The 24,470-nt window shown below is 30.4% G+C and overlaps 15 protein-coding genes across 15 annotated transcripts; 10 read left to right on the top strand and 5 right to left on the bottom strand.

Moving 5' to 3' along the window:
• Nucleotides 1-16: 16 nt before the first annotated feature.
• FG386_002499 (vacuolar protein sorting/targeting protein 26) lies at nt 17-940 on the top strand (the record flags this gene model as incomplete). The annotated part of the gene is made up of 1 exon (XM_067341861.1): nt 17-940. The coding sequence occupies one exon, from the start codon at nt 17-19 to the stop codon at nt 938-940; it is 924 nt and encodes a 307-aa protein (XP_067197969.1).
• A 250-nt stretch (nt 941-1,190) lies between these two features.
• On the bottom strand, nt 1,191-1,550 carry FG386_002500 (uncharacterized protein; the record flags this gene model as incomplete). Its single annotated transcript, XM_067341862.1, has 1 exon — nt 1,191-1,550. The coding sequence occupies one exon, from the start codon at nt 1,548-1,550 to the stop codon at nt 1,191-1,193; it is 360 nt and encodes a 119-aa protein (XP_067197970.1).
• Nucleotides 1,551-1,926: 376 nt separating this feature from the next.
• Nucleotides 1,927-3,744, top strand: FG386_002501 (uncharacterized protein; the record flags this gene model as incomplete). Its single annotated transcript, XM_067341863.1, has 1 exon — nt 1,927-3,744. One exon carries the CDS (start codon nt 1,927-1,929, stop codon nt 3,742-3,744), a length of 1,818 nt encoding a protein of 605 aa, XP_067197971.1.
• A 70-nt stretch (nt 3,745-3,814) lies between these two features.
• On the bottom strand, nt 3,815-6,352 carry FG386_002502 (replication origin activator 2; the record flags this gene model as incomplete). Its single annotated transcript, XM_067341864.1, has 1 exon — nt 3,815-6,352. One exon carries the CDS (start codon nt 6,350-6,352, stop codon nt 3,815-3,817), a length of 2,538 nt encoding a protein of 845 aa, XP_067197972.1.
• A 364-nt stretch (nt 6,353-6,716) lies between these two features.
• Nucleotides 6,717-8,252, bottom strand: FG386_002503 (protein kinase domain; the record flags this gene model as incomplete). The annotated part of the gene is made up of 1 exon (XM_067341865.1): nt 6,717-8,252. The coding sequence occupies one exon, from the start codon at nt 8,250-8,252 to the stop codon at nt 6,717-6,719; it is 1,536 nt and encodes a 511-aa protein (XP_067197973.1).
• Nucleotides 8,253-9,030: 778 nt separating this feature from the next.
• On the top strand, nt 9,031-9,753 carry FG386_002504 (uncharacterized protein; the record flags this gene model as incomplete). The annotated part of the gene is made up of 1 exon (XM_067341866.1): nt 9,031-9,753. One exon carries the CDS (start codon nt 9,031-9,033, stop codon nt 9,751-9,753), a length of 723 nt encoding a protein of 240 aa, XP_067197974.1.
• Nucleotides 9,754-10,164: 411 nt separating this feature from the next.
• On the top strand, nt 10,165-10,883 carry FG386_002505 (uncharacterized protein; the record flags this gene model as incomplete). The annotated part of the gene is made up of 4 exons (XM_067341867.1): nt 10,165-10,218; nt 10,267-10,377; nt 10,428-10,623; nt 10,669-10,883. 4 exons carry the CDS (start codon nt 10,165-10,167, stop codon nt 10,881-10,883), a joined length of 576 nt encoding a protein of 191 aa, XP_067197975.1.
• A 35-nt stretch (nt 10,884-10,918) lies between these two features.
• Nucleotides 10,919-13,156, bottom strand: FG386_002506 (calcineurin like phosphatase with 3x Efhand domains at N-terminus; the record flags this gene model as incomplete). The annotated part of the gene is made up of 1 exon (XM_067341868.1): nt 10,919-13,156. The coding sequence occupies one exon, from the start codon at nt 13,154-13,156 to the stop codon at nt 10,919-10,921; it is 2,238 nt and encodes a 745-aa protein (XP_067197976.1).
• A 1,111-nt stretch (nt 13,157-14,267) lies between these two features.
• On the bottom strand, nt 14,268-15,677 carry FG386_002507 (dolichyl-diphosphooligosaccharide-protein glycosyltransferase beta subunit; the record flags this gene model as incomplete). Its single annotated transcript, XM_067341869.1, has 1 exon — nt 14,268-15,677. One exon carries the CDS (start codon nt 15,675-15,677, stop codon nt 14,268-14,270), a length of 1,410 nt encoding a protein of 469 aa, XP_067197977.1.
• Nucleotides 15,678-15,924: 247 nt separating this feature from the next.
• On the top strand, nt 15,925-16,425 carry FG386_002509 (cyclophilin-like protein; the record flags this gene model as incomplete). The annotated part of the gene is made up of 1 exon (XM_067341871.1): nt 15,925-16,425. The coding sequence occupies one exon, from the start codon at nt 15,925-15,927 to the stop codon at nt 16,423-16,425; it is 501 nt and encodes a 166-aa protein (XP_067197979.1).
• Nucleotides 16,426-16,554: 129 nt separating this feature from the next.
• FG386_002510 (uncharacterized protein) lies at nt 16,555-16,890 on the top strand (the record flags this gene model as incomplete). Its single annotated transcript, XM_067341872.1, has 1 exon — nt 16,555-16,890. One exon carries the CDS (start codon nt 16,555-16,557, stop codon nt 16,888-16,890), a length of 336 nt encoding a protein of 111 aa, XP_067197980.1.
• Nucleotides 16,891-17,094: 204 nt separating this feature from the next.
• FG386_002511 (uncharacterized protein) lies at nt 17,095-18,102 on the top strand (the record flags this gene model as incomplete). Its single annotated transcript, XM_067341873.1, has 1 exon — nt 17,095-18,102. The coding sequence occupies one exon, from the start codon at nt 17,095-17,097 to the stop codon at nt 18,100-18,102; it is 1,008 nt and encodes a 335-aa protein (XP_067197981.1).
• Nucleotides 18,103-18,540: 438 nt separating this feature from the next.
• Nucleotides 18,541-18,840, top strand: FG386_002512 (apicomplexan small protein; the record flags this gene model as incomplete). Its single annotated transcript, XM_067341874.1, has 1 exon — nt 18,541-18,840. One exon carries the CDS (start codon nt 18,541-18,543, stop codon nt 18,838-18,840), a length of 300 nt encoding a protein of 99 aa, XP_067197982.1.
• A 908-nt stretch (nt 18,841-19,748) lies between these two features.
• Nucleotides 19,749-20,255, top strand: FG386_002513 (calmodulin; the record flags this gene model as incomplete). The annotated part of the gene is made up of 1 exon (XM_067341875.1): nt 19,749-20,255. The coding sequence occupies one exon, from the start codon at nt 19,749-19,751 to the stop codon at nt 20,253-20,255; it is 507 nt and encodes a 168-aa protein (XP_067197983.1).
• Nucleotides 20,256-20,376: 121 nt separating this feature from the next.
• On the top strand, nt 20,377-23,910 carry FG386_002514 (uncharacterized protein; the record flags this gene model as incomplete). The annotated part of the gene is made up of 1 exon (XM_067341876.1): nt 20,377-23,910. One exon carries the CDS (start codon nt 20,377-20,379, stop codon nt 23,908-23,910), a length of 3,534 nt encoding a protein of 1,177 aa, XP_067197984.1.
• Between the last annotated feature and the right edge of the window lie 560 nt (nt 23,911-24,470).

Below are 24,470 nucleotides of genomic sequence, written 5' to 3' on the forward strand. Positions count from 1 at the left end.
ATTTGAACCGTGCATAATGCTTTCATTTCTATCTGGTATAAACTCATGTAGTTTGGAGCTTACAATTGATCAGGAAGTGGGGAGGAAGTTTGCATCTTTGAGTAAAAGCAGAAAAGGTGAGAAGGGTCTAATTTTTAGCGATGGAGAAGATATAAGTGGTCTAGCAACAGTTGCAATAAGGCCTGGAAAAAAGTTAGATCATCAGGGGATTAGAGTTGAGGTTATTGGTCAAATTGATGTTATTTATGATCAGTCGTCCTCTTATGATTTTTTTTCTATTACTAAGGATCTTGAGCCATCTGGAAGTCTATATGAAACTAAGCATTATAAATGGAAGTTTAATTCAGTCGATAAACCATATGAAACTTATTATGGGACAAACATACAACTAAGGTATTTTATTAGACTAACTGTGCTTAGATCATTTGCTAGTAACCTTGTAAAAGAAATAGACTTTGTGGTTCAGAATATAGGTACTGAACATATACCCAATTCAATTTCAGCTATTAATAAATTAAATGAAGCAATAAAAATGGAAGTTGGTGTTGAGGGTTGTTTACACATAGAATTAGAGTACAACAAGTCAATTTATCACCTGAAGGATGTTGTATTGGGGAAGGTGTACTTTTCCATTGTTAGACTCAAAATTAAATATATGGAAATTGATGTAATTAGACTTGAAACATGTGGTTCAGGATCATCTGCAATTACAGAAACAGAAGTACTTTCTAAGTTTGAAATTATGGATGGTGCTCCTGCAAGACAAGAATTCATCCCCTTAAGAATGTATTTGTGTGGCTGCGACTTAACACCGACATATAAAAATCTACAAAATAAATTGTCAGTTAGATACTTCTTGAATTTAATAATTGTTGATGAGGAGGATAGACGCTATTTTAAGAGACAGGAAATAACACTTTGGAGAAAGAAATTGGGCTGATAAATGAATAAAGTTATTTTCTTACTGATTATTATATTCTTATATTGCTATATAATATATAGGTTTCAATCACATTAATTAATTTGACTCCCCCACCTTGTTTTGTGGCTTGAAGGATAAATTAAAAATAGTTTTTCCCTTATTTTGGTTTTACGCAATCCGGTTAATTATTTTTCAATCTGAGACAATTTTTTTTAATCATGGAGTAAGTGTTTTAGGATCAATTCCCATAATTTATAAGGTTTTTTTATTATTCAAAATGGCTTATATCAACTTTAATTTGTTTTTTTGGATCTGGCAAATAGTCAATTTTTGACTTATGAATTTGAAAAGCAGGTGTCTGCCAAAATCCACAAGAACACCTTACTCCATGCCAAGAATAGTATCCTATTTTTGCATCACATTTGGGGTTCGGGCAAATTATTTTTCCTTTTTCCATCCAGAAATCCTCCATCCAATTCATTTGTAAAACAAATATAGATGTACATTCGCTATATGGGTTTTGCCCATTATTTTCGTTAACAATCTTATTTTGCAAGTGTTCAATTATATGTTTATCACTGAAAAGAGCAGAACTACATCTTTTGCAACGATACAAACTTGTTACCATGAATCAATATTATTATTTTTGTTAAATGGTTGAAATGTTATTGATATAAAACTTGGTATTAGTTGATTACTTTATTCAAGATATTTATTTGAATCTATTAGTTGCGCCAAAACATTATTAAAAGCTTTACTAATGGTTAGTAAAATGGTTTTGTTTCCTTTTATATTAATGAAATTATTTCATTTCAGATTGAATATTTGTCTCTTTTTCGAGAATTATTTTTTCATTTTTGAATTACCGGGTTGTTTTCACAAATAGTTAGATTTAATTTTTCTTTTTGAAATGACATTTACATTTAACAGGATAATATTCAAATTTTAACAAAGCAATTTTTTTTTTTCACGTTATTTAACTCTATTATGTAAGATTTGAATCAATGTTTACAAATAAAACATTTCTTCTACTTAATATTGTTGTGAATATATCTAGATCAATACAACAGGGCTTGAATGCATGCACAATTGGTAATAATCCATGTTCATCGAATGCTGAATGCTATGTAGAAACATTGTTTATTGGGGCACCAAAGTGTAGATGTCCATATGGTTTTGAAGGAGACGGATTGTTAACTGGAACAGGGTGTAGGGATATAGATGAATGTAAGTTAGGTACTCATTCTTGTAGTCAAAGTAATCAAAGATGTATAAACACAATAGGTGGTTATGAATGTGAGTGTTTGAATGGATATAGAAAACATGAAAATAGAATAAATGAATGTGTTGACATTGATGAGTGTCTGGAGTTGAGTGCTTGTCCAAGTTCCACAATTTGTATAAATCTTGAGGGGTCATTCAAATGTGAATGCTTAAATAGGGAATTGATATTTGACCAAGGAAGATGTCGCCCAATTAACAAGTGTAATGATTATAACGGGAGACTTAACGATTGTTCACAGCTTTGTGTAAGTGACAATGATGAGCTTGGAAGATGTGAATGCTCAGAAGGGTACAGATTGCACTCTGATGGTAAGACTTGTATAGATATAAATGAGTGCTTGGAGAGCAATCCATGTGATTTAAGTATTTCCAGTTGCATCAATACTCTTGGAAGTTATATTTGTGATTGCTTTAGATCTGCAGGGTATATCACATCACCATTGAACAACAAAATATGCATTAATCTAAATGAGTGTGAAGACGAGCCCATGATTTGTGGAGATCTAAACATGTGTTGCAAGGATCTTGCTCCTCCAGATAAATATGAATGCTCCTCACCGATATTAACAGCTGATGAAAAAAGTGAAAGTGTAAAATACCAGCCTTTTAATGGGGACGAAAACAATATTGATTATTATGAGAATATTCCTGATCAAAGAAAATATATGGATATTAAAGTAATAAGAAATTTGAAGACAAAAAAGGAAGTAGAAAGTTTTCAAGGATCTCACTCAATTGGCAATGGTATATATAATAATGGTTGTTTTGAATCTGACATTGAATACCCTGGATACACATTGCAAATTATACGCTCTTTATCCACCGCACTCGACTGCCAACTACAATGCCAATTGGATTTAGGATGCGATTTTTTCAGTTTTGATATGTTCAATAAACTTTGTTTCTTTAAGGCAGCAAGATACGAAGCAAAGATTGTTCCAGGAATGATTTCTGGTCCGAAGTATTGTACCGAGAAAAGAGTAAAATCGGGGTATAGAACCAGAAGTCAAGATTCATCCGCTTCCCTCTTACGAAAAATGTCATTAAATAGTAGCCTAACTAACAGAACTTCACAAATGAATGATTACAAATGTCCGGTTGGATTTTCTCATGCGTATGAAATATGGAGAAGACAAAAGAACAAGAAAACTTTAGAAGTAATCCAAAACCAATTTGGAACAAGGCAAATGAATACGATAAATCCAATTGATATATCAGAAGGAATACAAAGTAATGCAAATTTTATGGCAAAGCAAATATACCAGTGGTATGATACCATTTCTGGGGTTCCCAGCTCAATATCAAACGCAACTAGAAAGGTGGATCAAAAAAGGCCGGTAGTAGAACCTTACAATACAAATCCAGGTTTCATTGCAGGTGGAATTCCGCCACCTCCCAGAATGAGTGCGAATAAAAATAATGCATTTTATTATCCGATGCAAAACAAAGTCGAAAGTGGGTATGGCCAACAGATTTATTCCAGTATTGGACTTCCAGATGAAATGATATCAAATTCAAATGGAAACAAAGTTTACTAAAATAACATAGATATAAAGTATACTTAATTTTATGTGAAGATAGTTACTGAATTTACCTAATAATTAGTCATTAGACAATAGAGTATACCGTATTGTTTACAATCATTATCTTATTTTCTTTTTCAAGCATTTTTATTACCTCCTTTATATCATCATAAGTTATTTCGTGTGAACTTTCGATTTTAGATAGTTTTTCAAAAATAATGAAGCATAATTCAGCTTCAGGTATAGCTTCTAATCCTGAGTCTGAGAAGTGTTCCGCAATTAAAGCAGTTATCACCTTAATTTTTTCCGTTTGTGACCTTTGACCGTCAGAATTTACACTGTTTTCTCTAAGTATGTCTGCTGCAGCCAGGGCAACTTGATGTCCACGTTCAGTGAACTCTCTAAAGTTTAGTTCTCTGCTTGGAGTTACTGTTGAGGTTGGGGGGGGTGCAACCAAACTATCTTCGGACTCATCATTGTTTTTCCTCTTATGAATCTTCTGCTCCCTTTTCTTATTCCTCGTAACATCTTCAACTCTGTTGATATCATTTTCATTATCCTCAAACACTTCATTATTTAGAAAATCGATCCCACCAACTTCACCGAAAAGAGAATAATTCAATAATTCAAATGCTACCGTTACATCTTCAGGTGTAACTAAATCCCTCATCTTCAATTTTGCATGAGCAGTAGCAAGTCTAATTATCCCTTCCAGCGTCCTTGTGGTACAAACCGAAGTTCCATTGAACTTATTTAGGCATTTAACTCTCAAACCTGTAAATATTTTCGCCACCAATTCTGCAGCCTCATCGGAAATTCTGGGAACATTCCTAACATATTTACAATAATGGATGTACTTTCTTAAAAATGACATCTTTAGAATCTTGACTTTATCACTTGCATCTTTTGACTTATCCGAACGATTTGTATGTTTATAGGAGGGAATTTGCCAGATATTATTTATATCGTTTGTGTCATATGTTCCATCTTCATTAATTTCGGGTTGAATAACGATGTTATTTGACTTATCAGGTTTATCAGTGCTTATGCTTTTATTAAAACGTACTTGTGCAAGTACTTGTGCTGCAATCCTACGATCATGTTCCGGTGTTTTCGAGTCTCTTATGACAAATATCAAATCAAATCTTGATAACAGAGAATCTGGAAATGAGATTTGCTTGTTCAATTCAATTCTATCATCGAATTGCCCATAAACAGGGTTTGCTGCGGCAAAAATCGAGCATCTTGCATTCAATGATGCCTGTATACCTGCCTTCGCAATTGTAACTCTTTGTTGCTCCATTACCTCATGAATAGAAACTCTATCTGAAAAACTCATCTTGTCAAATTCATCAATACAGACGATACCTCTATCTGCAAGAACCGTTGCCCCAGCTTCCAGCCTCCTTTCCTTAGTCTCTGGGTCGTGTGTAACGGCGGCAGTTAGACCAACTCCGGAACAACCTCTACCTGTAGTACTAATAGCAAGGGGAGCAATAAGCATTACAAATCTAAGTAATTGGGACTTTCCACAAGATGGTTCCCCGATTAACAGTGTATGGATATCGCCTCTGATATGTGTACCATTCTCGAGATTGTGTTCCGCACCACCAAGAATACCCAAAAGTAACCCTTTTTTCACATATTCGTGACCACACAAAGACGAAGCAAATGATCTTGAGAGCAGATCGAATGTATCATTTCTACTTGATATTTCCTTCATAATTTTGATTTCCTGTGGAGAAATATCCGGGGAAGATACGTTCTTATTGAGCAGCTGAATGTTATTTGCAATAATAATAACTTTGAATATTCCTGTTATTGAACCCCCATCTTTCTTTCCAAGTGGCTTGTACACACCAACAATTTTTATTCGGTCACCTGGTTTTGTAGATTCAACTAAGTCATCTTCAACAATTACTTCAACACTTCTTGGTAGTTGCCCTGTGGGTATCATCTCAGGCAACTCCTGCAAGATCAACTTTTGACTGTCTTTGTAACTACACAAACCTATTTCGACTTCCATTTTGTTTCCTTGACTATCCTCAGTGGGCACGCCACTCTGGAGGTATCTGTCCTTAACTAGACATGAAATATCACGATGACCTCTAACCTCAACATAAGTATTAGAAGAATTCTCGTTATTTTTTTCTTTTCCTATTAAATGTGCTCTTGAAACATGAACTGACTTAACTAATTTTGGTTTTACAATTGAACATTGCGAAACAATACCTTCTACACACACCATTTGATTTACGTTTTTTGATGATAGTCCGCGAGGAGTTAGGTGATTCCTCCCAAACCAGCCACTAAATCCAATCCTTGGGTTTAAATGTGATGCCTTTGTTAGACCTTTTCCAATTTCTCTCTCAAGACCTATCAAATCCTTCATAACGTCTTCGAAGGGAGATACATAAAGGTATGGATCTTCAATAATCTTTTGAGGGAGTTCATCACTTATTCTTCTTAGATCACCTAATTCTATAATCAGACGAGTGGAATCAATGTTCTCAATTGCAATTTGCTTTATTTTTGAATAGTATTCATCATCATTTTGTAAAAAATCTTTGTAAACATGTGAGAGTTGCTCTGTAAGCTCCTGGTCAGAAAGCCTATTTTGCATTTTTGAAGCTATTTTGGCACTGAATAAAGAAATTTTTTGTTCACCTTAGAATTTTGTTTAACCAAACTAAATACAATTGAACAATACTAGACCTTATCTTCAAACATGAGGTGTGGGGAAATTTAAATGGGCGCTTTTGATGTCATTTAGCAATAAATATTCTTATTTATATAACGGAATAAAAAAAAAAAAACTAAAATGATAGGGAATTTAACTTAGTTCACATTTAAAATTTATATGGTTGCTTTTAGTATAGCAACAAAGCGGAAGGTTATGCTTGATTATTTTTCTATGAGAGAAATGAATTTAATATTTTTTGCTGTCCCATGTTATCCTGGGATTTTTGAATATAAGTTCTCGCAATTTATTTTTTTCTGACCTCTTCTGTTTCGGTTTTTTTTTCAATTCCACTTTTTGTAGTTGTTGATTCCGATTTGGTGTCAGTGAATGCTCTTTTGTAGATTGGTCCAACAGGATTGTATTTAAAAGAGTCAATTAACCAGGGGTGCTTCAAAGCCTGCTGGCACGACTGTAGCCTTTTCTTTGGATCCCATTGTAGGAGTCTTATGCATAAGTCTTGTGCTAGAGGAAACTCGGGGAGTGGTGGGGCGTCAAATTGAAAACCACCTTGATCATTAACTACTTTCAATACTTCCATTGCTTTAGAATAGTCGCACATTAAGTCAATTCTTAAAGGTGGTATCCCAGTCATCAATATATACAGTATTATTCCAATGCTCCACAAATCTGAGGCGGTTGAATATTCACCTCCACTCAAAACTTCTGGTGCTAAGTAACCAAATGTGCCGACTAATCTTTTTTTCATTCTTACCATTTGTATATGTGATATTTCCTCTACTATTTCACATGTGTCAAAGTCGACTAGTACAACTTCGAAATACTCTCTAGAGGTTTTTAGAGATAAATGTGTTATTCCCGATTCCTTTTCGTTCTCTTGTGGGTCTCTATTTCCGATATAACTTCCGTCGGTAGAAATTGAAAGAGATGATTTGGGCGAGGATGCATTTTCCTCTTTTCTCTTGTATCTGAACATAATATTCTCCGGTTTAACGTCTCTGTGCAGGATTTTAGAACAATGTAGGTGGTTTACACTTTCTAAAATCTGCCTTATTATATATTTGCAAGTTTCTTCTGGAATTGCCTGTTCCGTAATTAGAAACTGAAACAGTTCTCCACCTTCTAATCCCTCCATGACCAGGTAGAAATATTCATCATCTTCAAGTATTTGATATATTCTCATTACATTTGGATGGTATGGAAGATTCAGAAGTTTTAAACATAATTTATTCCAAATAGAATGATCACCCGAAAAGGAGGAATAAATTCTGGTTTTTGAAACAACCTTAATTACAACAGGAAAACCTGTAGCTAAATGCCTTGCCCAATATAATTTCGGACGACTGCCAACTATTTTTTCAGAATCTTGATCAATCATTATTCCTCGGCTCTCTTTTGATCTTTTGTTACCATTTATTCTCGACAATATTACAAAATAATCATCTATGCTCATCCCCATTTTTGTTAGATTTGCATAACAACCAAGTAGTGTATCAGGAGTTACTTCAAAATTCTTTTTACTGGTTTTTAAATATGAGTTTACATCTTTAATGTTATCGAAGCAGAATTTGCTTCGCATTTTTCTTTTAATTGCCTCTTTCTTTTCGTTACATGTATGCACTTTTCTTTTTTGAGAATAATTTTTCTTATCAGAAATTTTTCCAAAAATTGATTCAGGATTCATTCTAGAAGTTTCTTTATAGTTTAAACCTTGATTATATTTACCTGGGTTTATCTCTTTGGCAGTTGTGATATTGACTTGGTATTTATATATTCCGTTATCATTAGATTGGGATTTTCCCAAACCAGTGCATTTGAACATTTTAAAGTATATTTATTCAATACTGTTTATTTAATTAGATTTACAATTAGTAAATGTACTTACTTCCACGGAGAAGAATCATACTTGAACTACTTATATCAAAAAGGTTTGAAATTACATGTAGATCTAAAAGCGCAAGATCTCATGCTCGGGGCGCAACTTCTGACCATTAAAAAAATTCCAATATATACAAATGAATATAAATATCACAAAAGTAGGTATTCACGTCTATTTATTGATTTAATGTATCAGTTTCAGTTGCGATTTTATCTCACTTCATTGTATTGATTTGGTAGAGAGAACTTAAATAATAACTGTTAAGAGCTGATTATGTAAGACAAGAGGAAGTAGGCTATTATAAGTAATCAGAACACTTGATAAGACAGTTAATTTGTTAACCACAGACATTGAAATAGAATAGAAATCAAAAACAAAAAAAAATGATAGGATCAAAGATGTAGTTTAAATTAAATTAATATTAAATGAGAATAGTATGAGGAAATAGGGAAATTATGTTAAAGGTACAATTCAATAAGCATGGAATAACTTATTTAGTAAGCTTTAGTCTGTAGTTTCTCATTAAAAAATTGTTAAAGCTCACCAATTTAAATGGACTTCGGTGCAAAGAGAAGGCGGGATGTAAATCCGTGTTGTGAAATTTATTCCATCTAGTAGAAATGAACATTTATTGAAACAAATACTAGTAATGTGACAATAATTTTGTTATTCATATATGATTTCAAAGAAGGAGCCTGAAATCTTTTAATCTTTAGAAAGTATGCTTCCAATTTCTGAAAGGGATGCTGCCTCGATTGATAGGTTAGATGTTATTGATGGAAATTTTTTAACTACTGTTGAAAATGAAGGCGTAATTGATGAGAAGAAAGAAAAGAATTCAGATACAAACAATAAAAAGAAATATAAGAAAAATTTAATTTGGGATGGACCACGTTGGGATCTTGCTCATTTTGACCCTTCAATGAGTGCGAGAGAGAGAAAGAAGTTGATTTATTATGAGACTCTATTTAACAAGCTTGAAAACGAAAGTTTTTTGATAAAGTGCAGTGAAAATACAAATAGTATCAACAAACAGATTGGAAATAGAGGAAGAAAAGGACGTAACAACACTGCCCGTTCTATAGTCAACACACGTGAATCAGAAAACAAATATAAATGTGAACATGAAGACAAAAATGATTCAACAAAGGATGCAGAAAGCAGAGGAAGCAGCAAAAATGCAAATGATAAACGGGGTAGTCCTAATAATACTGTCAAATATAGCGTTGTGGACTCATCTACTCCATGTAGAGACGGAAAATTGAATAATTATGTTACTTCCATTGACAATTATAGTGATCATTGCAAATCAAATGACTATATAGTTAACACAGCGGTAGAGGAAGAGATTAGTAGTGTTCGAAGATATCATGATTGGAGAATAAAGCTTTTGAGCAAGGCAGGGTCGCTCCAAATAACGCCCCTAAGGGCTCAGAAATTATAGTTTTTTTTTTTTCCTTTTTTTTTCAAGTAAATTACCTCTAAATTGCTCAATAATGCCTTATATATGATTTAATTAGTTTGAGATTCTATGTTACGTAGAAGTTTGATTTAACAGTTAAATTTTCGTCTTGAATTATAAGTTAATTATCTGGTATTATTGAAGTAGTGTTGAGGCGATTGTTGCTATTTGTCAATTCACAGTGGTAAAAATTTTAGTGAAATTTCAAAAGAGCTTATTTGAATGGATGGTCCAGTTTTTGATGTATATATATATCAAAACACCGTAAAATAAAGACAAAATATAATAAACTGACAACCTATATTTATTTCAAATTTGAAATATTCCTCGAGAAAATAATTAAATTTTAATTACCAGCGGTCAATTAAGTGCGCTAACAAATTTTTCTTTATTATGGTTTATTCTTTCGGTGAGCTCGAGTTTTACATGGGTGAGGCATTGAAGGTGGTAAGTCAATATCTATATTTAATAATCTTAAATAAAGCTGATTATTAGGCTGAACAGGCATTATATAATGACGAGACTCCTGTTGGATGTGTTATTGTGAATAGACTCACTAAGAAGATTGAGTCTATTGCACATAACAAAACAAATTGTATGAAAAATGTAAGTTATTTAGTGAATAATAGCATAAATTAAAAATGAAGTTCTTTTAGGGGACAAAGCACTGTGAAATTGTTGCACTTGAAGAGTTGGTAGATAAACTTATTGGAATTGAGCCAATAAGAAGAAATATCAATACAAGAAATAAAAATATATACGAAAGACTTCCAAAAAGAATCTGCAGTTCATATGATTTATTCGTTACTGTAGAACCTTGCATAATGTGTATTGGATTTATTAATCAGTCAGGTGAGTAAATTAAGGACATCATCAACAGTTTTTAATAATCCAAAGGAATAAGAAACATCTATTATGGATGCAGAAATGACAGATTCGGTGGATGTGGATCTGTTCTAAACTATAATAAACTGATGGGGGATAAAAACCTCATCTTCAAACATGGGATATGTGAGAAAAAAGCAATAGAATTACTTAGATGCTTTTACGAGTCTGGGAATCCCAAGGCCCCTATAGAAAAGAGAAAGAGAGAAATAAAAGATATCATATAATAGCTATATATTTCGGTATTAGTGATGCTAAATAATCAAATTGCAGTCAAATTTATCGGCTTACCATATAAATTCTTGATCTTTGCAGGGGTTATTGGGCTTTCATCGATATTTTTTATCTTGCTACTACTTCTAGGGCTACTTGAGAAGTAGTTATTCGAATTATTTGGACTAGTAAGTAATGCACCACCTCTAATAGATATTTTAGAGGGTTTGTTGTAATTAAAACATGAATTGGGATTATAATTTACCCTTTCAAAACTCTTATAAAATTTCTCTTTTGTCCCTTGGCAATTATCTTCAAAATAATAGTTCTCTGATTTTTCAAATTTTAAAGTTTGGATAAATTTTAATAAATTTCCGTTATTATATGTGATTACCAGAGACGAGACGCAACTATTGTTTATTCCACGAGTATTTGCAGCAGAAGTTACCGTTATAATCTTGTCATTCGCGTGTGATTCACAACCATTTCTACAATTTTCACTCGTCCTTACAATTAATTCAATATTATTGTTGGAAATGAAATTGACAACATCTTTCGTATCAAATTTAAAATATTTAATGCTTTCCGAATTCTCATCATTATACTCGACATCGGTCTCGTTTATACACTCTTTATTCTCATTGAAATTGTAAACGGAATTATTGGAATCAATTATTTCAGACCATAAACAATCAAGAATACGCACGGTCTCTTCCTTATTCTCAAGTTGATTCTGGAAATTCTCGCGGATGAGAAAGTCCGAACTAACATGTATTGGTTTTGAAATATTTTCCAGATGTTCCAATTTTTTGATATTTTTTCCAATTCCAGAATGCAAACACATTATACTGTCGTTTATGAGGATTGCCAAAGATAAGAACTCAAAAACATCATTGATTCTTTCCCACAGGAATTGACCATTAGACCCAAACTTCTTGTTACATTCATCAAGAAAGCCAGATGAAATATTTATAGATACGTCTTCGTGATTTCCGCGAAGAAGAAAAATTCTATCAGGATATAATATCTTTAAGGAGAACAACAGACATATTATCTCAAGAGATAATTCGCCAAAGTCAATGTAATCTCCTAAAAAAACATATTTCATTGATAAAATATCACCTTTTTGGTAGTGTGGCCACGAGAAACTTTCAAATAAACTCAGAAGGTCAGATAATTGACCATATAAACCACCAAATATACGTATGGCATTATTTTCTTTGTTGATCCTTATTAAGCTATTCTCATTCCTTATTACCTCTACAACCTGGTCACATAGTTCAATTATTTCTAGATGATTTAGTATATTATTAACATATAACAAATCTTGATTTGCTTGGTAATCTAGTTTTACATTCTGTGAAACGTTCATATAATATTCAATTGTACGCTTGCATAACTTCATGTTAGAGCGAAATTGAAGACCATTAACAATTCTTATCAAACCGTGCTCATTTTTAATTCCACATATTTTCTTGAAACATTTTTGCGGCAAATTTTCTGAATTACAGTTAATGGTGATCCCATCTGATTTAATTTCAGAACATATTTCTGAAACACTCAAGTTCATATCATGATTTTTAAACTCATTGCCTAAAGAATTATTATTAATATGATCGTTGTTCACAAAATCAACCAGATCAAGATGGGTTCTAAGCAACCATCCAGTTCCTTTTAAAATATTGTTCTTTACAGAGCTAAAGAAGGCATTGAATCCAAAGATACCATCATAGTGAGCAATAAGGTGGATTGCATATTCTCTTGCTTTAGACTCTGTAATTGAAGACGTATTTCTCACTAATGATCGAATTTCTGATATATGTAGTAACATACGCTTCAATTCATTTAAATTTAACAACCCATTTCTGTCAGTATCATAATAAAGAAAAATAAATTGTAGCCTGAGTTGTCCAATATTTGTACTGGGATCATTAGTTGCCAAGGGGCTCAAACTCAACATCCCTGATATGAATTCAATCTCACTTACAATCCCATCCTGATTTCTATCCATTAAATTGTAGAAAACACTCCTGTACTGTTTCTCTGTAATTGGGTTATCCTCAAGAACCTTGAAGAATTCATTAATAGTTAGGTGACCGCTTTTTTCCTTTCCATAATCAATTACGATATCTCGTAGTGCAGAATATCTTTCCTGCCATCCCATCTCCAATATCGCATCATTTAGTAACTTTCCAAAACTTTTCCATGGGAACCACTGCTCAGGACGAATAGTCTTTGAGGGAATGTTGTCTGTACTTGCTTGGTTTGAAAATTTTTTTGTGATCATTTTTCTTCTCACTGTCAATAAATCTATTTTACCGAGTGACAAAATAGAAATATCTTTGAAATAAGAAGGAATATTATCAACCTTAAGCGAAAACCACTATTTTAAATAATTAAAGCGAAAACCTTCCAAATAAATGCCTTTTTATTTCTATCCTCCCAATTTCCTCCTAGAAAGTGAAAATCACGTTATATTCGTCTGCAACTTCCCGCATACAACACCCCACAAATTAAAGAACTCTTCAAAATTTTTTTTTGGCGGTGGTAGTGACAATCTTGATTTATTCAAACCTCTGATTAGTAAATTTTAGGTCTTATCAAATTCATAAAACGAATATAATTGATTGTATATCAGATAGTGAATCAAATGTCTAAGTATCAATGTCCCTGTTATTGCTCTCTCTAGATTTAGAACATTTCTATTTTCTGTTTAGGACAGAAACTCGGTTTCGATGAAATAAGTCAATATAAACTGTCGTTATTTTTTAATTATTATTACTAACGAAACAATATATTTGCATATAATTGTTGTAGAAGCTTTTTGAACTGGTGTTTTTAGATGAAACACATATTTTATTAGGTGATCATTAATGGTATGCCAAATAGGTCGATTTAATTGGTTATAAGACACCATTAATTTGCCGATTGTCCTTATAGATGATCTTTAATTAGAATTTGTAAATAAATTTCATTAAATACTTGTCTTAGATTCCAATTCTTGAGACAGAGGGGTGTTACCTTTCTTCAATAATAACTGTAACTATTACAAAAGTCAATAGAAAAAATAAAATGGTTGCGTAAATAGCCGATAAATATGAGGACAGCCTAAGTGGAGAGAGAAATATTGACTTGTTTACAAATTATGAAAGAATAAGTAAAAAAAAGTTTAAACTTACTGGTAATTCCAAATAACAGCTAATGAATGGTATACCAAAAAAAGTAAATGAAACATAAAGAAAAACAACTAATGTTGATGTTGAAAGAAAAATTCCCTTACAACTCATATTAATAATGCTTACAGTTGATCCCCAAGTCAAGTAGAAAAAAAAAAAAATTTAAATGCGCTAAACAAAATTCAGAATAACTATTAAAATGTCAGTTTAATCAACTCTCGTTCAATCAATAGAGCTGAAATCGTAAAATATAAACAAAAACGTAAAGTAGCAGATGGAAACAACCGTAAAAATAAAACTTGTGTAATAAGGAAACCCTGATATGACAAACCTTGGGTTCTGGTCGTGGCGAAAGTTTCTTACAGTTGCAAGTGACTCGTAAAAAATAGAGTTGTACCCCAGTTTATTGTGATTTATAACAAATTTAAACACCCCCCAAATCTCAGGTACTTTAAATTTTGTTGTGAAGGTGGTAGTTCTCGAATCTGTGTCATTGCGATGAAGGAAGACGCGCAAATAAGGATCTAACATAGTAAATTCGATTTGTATGTCATCGTGTCGGTACACCTTCCATTTATTATCAACCAATTCATGAAACTTTGCGGAAAAGAAAACAGTGTCTTCAACCGTATATGTCAAAGTACTGTCATATTTTTCATTGATTTCTGGTGATTCATTTAATCTATAGTGACTTACATCACTTATTTTTATTATTCCTTTTTGTTGAAATGTCCAAGATAATAAATCTTTGCAGAAACTTATATTGTTTTTGTTTTTATTCAATACATGATTACTGCATAATTGACCATCCCCTGAAAAAGTCACTCTGGCATTATTTCTTGCTTGCATAGAAACGACCAAACCTATTTCTTCTCCGGTGCTTGAGTAAATCCCATTTCCAAACAAGCTCAAGTCTGTCGAACTTATTTCATTAAAAATAGATATGCATGTGTCGCATGCAAGCAAAATTGGGACTATCAACTCGTTACTAGGTACATTCATTGAAAATCCAACACCTTTAAATAAAACCCCATTACCTTTACATGTACCAGAAGAAAGAAAAGCTTCAGAATTTATGCATTTGTTAGAATAAATATACCCATCTTTTCTTGAATTTATTTTGGTAACATCTACAAGTTGTGTATTTCGCGGTAGAAATGTTATGTCTGCACATTCTTTTGCCAACTTTCTTATACCTTTATTGTATTCATTAGTATATTTTTCGTTAACTGTATCTACAAAAATAAGGATATTTCCCCCATTGTCAATGTATTCTAATATTTTAGGAACAAATATAATGGGGAAAGAAGGTTTATATTTATGATGTTCAATATCGAAGATAACAACATTTTTATATTTAAGTTCATCATGTTCTATTAGATTTAAATTACCATCCAAAAGAGATTTTCCAAATGACTTTATTGAAATTCTATGCCCCTTTGAAACCAAATAAGAAATGATTTCCGAATATTGATTCTTGATTATATTCTCATCGTTCACATTAGTCAGGAACAATAAATCGTGATCTAAAGAATTGTTACTTAACAAATTGTTTTCCTCATAACTTAAAACTTCTACGTTATATAATATAAGCAAACACGCAAGTAAATATATATAAAAGATTAACATCATTTTCAAAATACAATTACTTGACTTCTTAATAAAATGTCAAACCTTTTGGAGGGAATAGGGGGGGTAGACTTGAAATAAAAATAGAAAAAGTATCAATATGAAGAATTCCCTGATGATCGATTTAAGTTATTTTTAAATGAAAATTTAAATATTGACTTAATTTAGTAAATGAAAATAATTATAAAATTCTTCAAATTCAGATCACATATATTATATTTAATACCAAATATAAAAACATACTATAGAAATGTCAATAAAGATAGTTACTAATTACGGAGACCTAAAATTTGAATTATTTTGTTCACAATGTCCTTTGGCATGTAAAAATTTTCTCGCACTTGCTGCTAGTGGTTACTACAACAATACAATATTTCACAAAAATATAAGTGGATTTATAGTTCAGGGTGGCGACCCTACAAGTACCGGTAAAGGTGGGGAAAGCATATATGGTAAATATTTTGAAGATGAGTTAGATAATAATCTCAAATTTGATACTAGAGGTATCCTCGCAATGGCAGGTAAAGGGATCAGTAAAAAACCAAATACAAATGGTTCACAATTTTTTATCACATACTCAAGTTTACCTCAATTGAATGGTGAATATGTAATTTTTGGAAGGCTTATTGACGGATTTGAGACATTAAATACAATTGAAAATATTGAAACTGATGACTCATACAGGCCAGTTAATGAAATAAAGATTAAAGATATCATTGTACATTCAAATCCTATCGCAGATAATGAATAATTACATTTATCTAAATTTATCCGGTAAACTTCCCACTTTTGTCAAATTTTTATCAATTCTCCCCATAGTTGCATTCTTTATCTTGCCTACCCCGCTATTCAATTTAAACAGAACAGACTGAATCGAAGAATGTATTCAGAAGAAAAGAATTTTGACAACAACTCAAGGGGTGATGCCCTTATTCCATATTCTAAGGTTAGTAAAGTGGTTAAATATTCAACAGACAAAAAGTTTACAAAGGCCTCAATGAACAAAATACAAACATCTATCTCATCATTTATTGAGGAGCTTGTAGAAATTTCAGAGAAACAATCACGCGTTAGATGTGGGAAGGTCGAAGGCAGTAATCAAATCACAATAAAAAGAGAAGATGTCATTGCTGCAATTAGAAAGGGTGGAAACAAATTTGCATTTATTCATTCTTCAGCAGAGTTCACTGATGAGAATTTTTGGGAAAATAAATAAAAATTGTGTGTAGATTGTGCTTCTAGTTTATTAAATCAACTAATTTACTTTTAAGCACTTTATATACGTGCCTTTAGTATTTTTTTAATATCCTTGCGCGCTGTATCGGGTTTCGATTTTAACAAACGCTCATTAAATTAACTAGTGAACAATTTCATAATATCCCATAGATAATAGAATATTGACTTTATGATCGTTTTAACAATGTCAGATTCTTTGGAACTATTTATGGAGGATATTTCTCTTCTTCCAGGTTGGATATTGCGTAATCTTTCACTAATGAGAGAAATTGATTTGAAAGGAAGTGAAGCGCAAAGCAAACTAGATGAAAAAAAAACTTCCTATTTGAAAGAAATAGAACATTTAGATCAGCCTGATATGGAAATTTCTTATGAAAGCAAACTAAATGAAATAAAAAACCTTCAAAAAGAAATTAGATCATTGCTCAAAGAGAAATTAGCAATTTCAGATCAAAGTATACACTTTATTAGATATGATGGCGAAATACTAAGAAAATATTTCGAGCAGCTTGGTGAAACACTAACTGAAAACAGTACTGGTGTTGATCATAACAATGGTTCTAACTATTCTGGTAGAATAAGCATTTCTGATAATTGCCGACTTAAAAATACAAATAGAACTGCTGTAAATACAGAGGTTAATTTATTCTCATTTAATGGAATCTCTTCAGATCGCATAAATGATTCTTTTACTGGAAACTCTTTAAATAATTCTAAATTTACTAAATCTCAATACAATAACTTAGTTGGGAATAATTCATTTCAACAATTGACTATTTTTAATAGTGAATACTTTAACAAGTCTAAAAAGCGAAAAACATCAACAACCAACAATATTGCAACAAAAAATACTGAAATAACATCTAAAAGTCCGAAAAATTCATTAGTTGAATTTCAAAAAGCAAAATCTAAAAGCAATAATTTGATTGAGAGAAAATGTGCGGATTTTCAAATCTGTTCGATTTGCGAAGGTTCAGAATCATCAAATAATAAGATACTTTCTTGTGGATCTTGTTCAGAAAATCTTCATTTTTCTTGTCTTTGGACAAAAGATCCTAATTTATGCAAAGAATGTTCTAAAAAGCAATCTATTCCAATTAAAGGTAATTATGAAATAGGATATTTGTTAAATAACGCGAATACAACTAAGTCAGATCAAACGAAAACATCGAAGACTTCAAAGAAAAAGTAAATATTTATATAATATACCAAATAAAAATACGTTTAATTTTTATGAATCACACTTTAATTTGCAATCAATATCAAAAAATACAGATAAACAACGAAACAATAGTACGTGTAATAATGCTAATGTAGTGATAAAATAGAAAAGGATAGTAGTTTTATACTACAAAGTTGAGTTAAAGAAGGATCAAATTAATATATAGTTTATTTATTCTATGGAACCAATTAGTTCCTGTTTTGAAAAGTACTTAATTCTAACTTTTTTCCAACTTCAAATGTGGATCCCTGAAATTTAAACGCAATGATTTTTCTTGTCTAATTTGTTTCCCGCGAATTCTCGTGATAAACGCATAGTATAGTATTCGTTTTGAACATTAATTCGAATTAGTTTATAAACTTTAAACTTATTTCTGTTTATTTGACAAGGATTAAGATATATTGAAATATGACGGTCGTTTCTTATTCTAGATTTTTAGATAGTGCTATAATGGGTATCTTTACGATTTGCCTCTCGGGACTGACTTTATACTTATTTGGTGAATTTTGGAGCTTGTGCCAAACACCTCCGCTATCAAAATGGAACATTGGAAAGGTAATGTCAACATTGTTTCCGTTTAAAAGAACATTTGATATTAACCTCACCCATATTTTACTTTTTGCAATTGTTATATGTTTATTAAGTTTAAGAACAGTTGAAAACGCGCAGCAATCGAATGATCTAAAGCAAAGAAAACCTAAGGAATAGTTCACAGAAACATTGACAGAACATGTTTTCTGTTTTAAAATTTTTCTTGAATATTAAAGGCTTTTGATGTTGTATTATTTTATGGGGATTGGATTACATTATTGATATCATTAAGAAAACTAATATAATTTGAATTTAAGTCCTTCTATCTAGATATTTATCATTTAATTGGTATTTTGCATTATAAATCAATTTACAATAACTTATCAAATTATATGATTATTATTTGAAGTAATTTTAAAAACTTTATTATCTTAATATTCAAGAATAGTTGTTAATATATGATTTTAAACTTGATTATGGTTTGTAGGGTTCAAAATAATTCGAGGATATACCTTATTTATTTTTTTATAAATTCGAAGTATACATGAGTAGATATTGGAACTAAAAATAATGTCAGTTATTTGGGACAAACTTATTTTTTAAAACATTTCTTACTGTAGGAAGATGTTTCAAAAAGGTTTATTTCTCTTATACTTCAATAATTGACCTGAAAATAGGAGAACCTGAGTTTATTAATAGCATAAGTATTTATTTGAGAATTCGAATGCGCTATGTTGATTAATATTTCTTAATTTATTAAATTTTCAGTATTTTCATATATATATTTGTTTTAAGATGAGGTCACAACTGATTAAGGCAAGAGAGAAAACAAATAAATAGCATTGTCAAACTTTTATTCATATAATTTGAAGAAAAGTTATATTTTAATCTCAGAGTTTATTCTTGCAATTCTAATTTCACATGACAACTCTGTTTACCCTTATGAATAATTCATACTCAGAAAAGGCAATTTGAAAAAAAAAACCGCCATCTACATAATACAATATGTGTGCATTGAGCATTTAAACACCTATAATATAACATGTTTTATTGTATTTTATGAGTAAAACCTTTTAGTTTAGACAATGATCACTGAAGAATCATCAAATCTTTTAGTCAATAAATGTTCTGAGAATAGACTAGCTGATATTCAAACAATTTTCCACTTGTTTGACAAGGACAAGGACGGTAGCATAAGTGGATCAGACTTATTTGAAACATTCAAATCAATTGGTCTTGATATTCCACCACAACAAATAGATATTTTACTAAGTGAGATGAAAGGAAGGGCAAATACTGGTTTGCAGCAAGAACCAGTATTGACAAACACAATAGACTGCGCAATGTTTTCGGGATTTATTTCTAGACAAATTGACTCAGCACCACTAAAAGAACAATTAAAAGAAACGTTCTCACTGCTAGATATTAATGGAGATGGTTTTATTACCCCAGAATGCCTTTCTGAAGTTTGTTCAAAGCTAGGGGTATCACTTACAGATCAAGATGCAAGACAATTGATGGTACAATCAGATGGACAGGCAAAGGCAGATTATAATAAATTCGTAAAACTGATGCAATTATCAAAGAATTAAATTTAATGTACAAATAAGATTTAGATGATATTGATTATCTTTGTGTGGCAAAAATGCCTTTCCCACACTAATATTTTGATAACATAAATAGATGATACTTTAATTTTTTTTTTTTAATTAAATGATTACTAAAATGAATGTTTTTCTTAAAAAAAATGAAATATTAAAATTAGATAAAATTTTTAAAAAGAATTCAATATTTATTTTTATAGTAATTTTATTTCTGTTGATATTTACCTCCATCCTAAATTTATTAATAAGTGTAGAGTTAAAAAGTCTTTGGTTTAATTATAATATTCTATTTAATAGTATACTTGAAAGAACAAGGTCATATTACATTGGGTTAAATGATGGTTTATTGCAATTTCACAGTTGCAATGTGGTTTCAAATCCGAAGGTTGAAAAAGAAATGTTTAATTATATCTATGAACTTGAAAGTATAATTACATCATTCCCATTTTCATTCTGCTTAAATATGTTTAACTTAAATCTTATATTTGGGTTTATGAATACACTATTTTATAAAAAGAAAAAAATTTACTATTTCTTTAAACAATCATCTAATTTTAGCGGTGTAATAAACGATATTGATAAATGCCTTAATGATATTTTACCTCATACTTTAGCACAAGAATCAATCTTTCTTAAACAGCCAATAATTGATTCAAAGAAACAGCTATGGTCGATTCATCAAAAAATGATAAATTATACTAATAACATTGGCGATTTAACAGATAATCTGACATTTGGACCAGAGTCTTCAATCTGTAAGAATTTTCTGGCATTAGATTTAGAAGGTGGCCCAACTGTAACAGGCGTAGTTTTGAACAACTCATATTATCAAGCACCACTATTTAATGTTAAAAGTGCTGCTGCACTAACAAAAATGGAAATTTCAAATCATACAATTGATATGAATCAAGAATATATACGTGAAGTGAATAGTTTGGAGGATACAAAGTTAAAGCGTAATACGCTCAACAAGAGAGAAATGTATCCACTGAGCTTTGATAAAATTCAACTTAAAGAAATCAAAGAAAAAAATAAAGTATCTTTCATTAACGAAGGGAATAATTACAATAGCTACAGCCACATATTATCTGGGCGTGATTCATTCATAGGCATGGAAATGGGACATGCAAGAAATAAATCAAATAATTCTTATTATAGTTTTAGTTATAGTAATATAAATAATTACAATGATTCTCATATTAGTAACAAAAAATCAAACTCTTTTGATGAAAAAATGGATAAAATTTCTATATACACGGGAATGAGAACAATTTATATCCCAACATCTCAAATATTAAATAATATTAAGGTATTTACCATAGGTATGAATGAAATTCAAAGAAACTCAAAACTGAAGGCAGATGTTAACATTAAAAAAATGAAGCTTTTCTCATTTTTTATTCTTCTTACCACAACCTTCTTCGCTGTATTGATATTTGTTCCCCTAATATTAGTTGAAAGAGAAAAAAGAAAAGTGATATTTAAAACATATGGTTCTATTGTAAAACAAAGATATAAATACTACCAAAACAAATACAATAAAGATCTTAGGTACTCGACTGAAATATTCAACCTCGTCCTGTTTATTTATTATAATGATATTTGCTTTATATTTTCTAAAAACATTGAAATGTTAAATCCATATTTCAAGCACGAGATAAAACATAAAACATTTTTTGAGATTGAATTGATTTGTGGACAAATTGACACTATATTAAGGTATAATATTCACTCACTATGGGAATTAACCTTTTTATTTGTATTTTTAAACTCGATTTGCAATAGAAACGAATTTTATGGGAAAAAAATAAATTTAAATTATCCACATATGAATTTTGACTTGTTAATAAAGATTATGATGATGACATTACCTCAAAAATATCCAACTGTAAACTTTAAACTTTCTCCGAGAATATTACCAGAAAAGATGGTTGAACTTGATTTTATTGACATTATTCAATCATATTTAATTGTAACAACATTAATATTTTCATTAAATATAGTCAATAGTGAAACAAAAAATGTTTTTATTGAAATGAAAGAAATGAAATTGCAAATTAGGATAAGTATTGATAGAAGTAAATCTGTTATACTTCAAAGAAGAGATGTTAATATAATTAAATTAATGAATATAATAAAAAATTACATTTCAACTATCGATTTAAAAGAAATAACAGATAAAAGAATCGAAATTGAAATTATAAAAAATAATCTTCTAGAAAAATTGATTAATTCATCTTCTGTTTTATATACTTTTTATAATGATGGAAACCACATCATTGCAGAGATACGAGGAATACAAAGCATACACAATACTAACAAAAATAATGAGATTGATGAAGTTAAAATACAAAAACAAGAATTTCTATTAATTGTACTTGCTAATAAAAATAATTTACAAAAGACTATTAAAATAGTATTAAGCAATATGTCAGAGATCATATTTGATAATATCTATGAAATGCTGAAATTCATTTTCAAAGCGAATCCAGGAATATATGTTATATTAGCAGAAAAGTCTTTTTTATATTGTTTAAATAAAGAAATGCATCGGATGTCACGAATCAATAAAATTAAACAAACAATTTATATATATTGGTTTGAATTCATATTAGGAAGTGATAAAGTAGAATATGACAATGGTGGGCATATTTTAATTAACAATATACAAATAATTAAAGAAAACAATACAGATTGTGATAGTATAACATTTATGAAACAAATAAATTCGTTCCTAATGAAATCATTTTATAATTATAAAATCAGAGCAATTATAAAAGACAACCCTTATAAATCAGTGGAATTGAAAAAAAGCTTCAACTTACCAGAAAAAATGATTTATGAAATGCTGATGAGATCTTACATTAATGATGAATCTAAAAATAACTATCTTGCCAGGTGCATACTTTTTTCTGAGCCGATTAGCTTGTCAATAACAAACACATTTAAAATAGAAAGATCCTCAAACAATTATTTTAGGTTATACAAAAGGGGCGTACCATTAGATATTCTCAAAAGAATATATTTGTTCCATTTAATACCAACATATAGTTGTTACATAATATCTAATTTAGAGAAAAATCGAAACAAAGTCAAATTTAAAACTGATATACAGAACAATAAAGATATTATTATAAATCATAATGAGATTTATTTGCCACAAATTGATATTAAATCAATAGATGAAGTGACCAATAAAATAGCGTGCATTATTTCAGATATATTCAAATTAATTTGTCCAAATAACTTCGAGTATAAAACAATAGAATCATTGATGGAGTTGTGGAACTTTATCTTAAGTACATACGGAAATGACTCCAACAATCATCTTCCTTTTTTCAGTCCATATTTAGTTTTACATTGTAACATTGTTCTCAGAACATTCATAAAAAACTCTACACCTTTTATAAAAGATATATTATTAAGAAAGGATATCATTGTAGTATTTATTATTTGTTTTATGATATCTCCACTTTGTAGACCTGGAATATCATCAGAGGTTCTTACATTCATAAACTCGCCACTTTCACTATATGCAAATGAGATTGCAACCATAGAGAATGATATTTGCAAATCATTTATCAACATTTTGGAATTACCAAGATTCTCCAATTTATTTGATTCGTTTGAGGTAAGTGAATAAAACATTTTATACTAAAATAATTCACAATTTTTAGGAATGTAAAATATTGATAATACATATTTTATTGTCCTTAAATACTAAAATTTCCAATGATATTCAAAATAGCATTAACGAAAACGTAAAGACAAAAGATGTATATTTTCCACAAATTGCAAATTCAATAATTGCCATTTATATGGATAACATAAAAATAACACGTCAAGTAGCAATATTTAACCTAAGTAAGTTGATATATACAATTATGAACGCTGCCACTAACTAATTAAGTAATATATGGTCAAACAATTTTTACAAGTAAATATTCAATCGCTTGGGTAAGAAGGTGGCTCAAACAAAAATACTGGGAAGGAGAACTTGAAAAATCATTTGTAAATTATTCCAATACAAAACGCTCCACAAAATATCCAATTGATTATTCGGATGGAGTTGACTTGTTCACAAGTCATACACTGAGTTGGTTAAATATACTTAAAAAATTATCTCAGGATCAGTCTACAATTGAATTCATAAATAAAATGATTATTGTATTGAATGAAAATACGAATGAATGGAAAAAGGGC

The sequence above is a fragment of the Cryptosporidium ryanae genome (genome assembly GCF_009792415.1).
Source record: "Cryptosporidium ryanae isolate 45019 chromosome Unknown contig_43, whole genome shotgun sequence".
Classification (NCBI taxonomy): Eukaryota; Apicomplexa; class Conoidasida; order Eucoccidiorida; family Cryptosporidiidae; genus Cryptosporidium; species Cryptosporidium ryanae.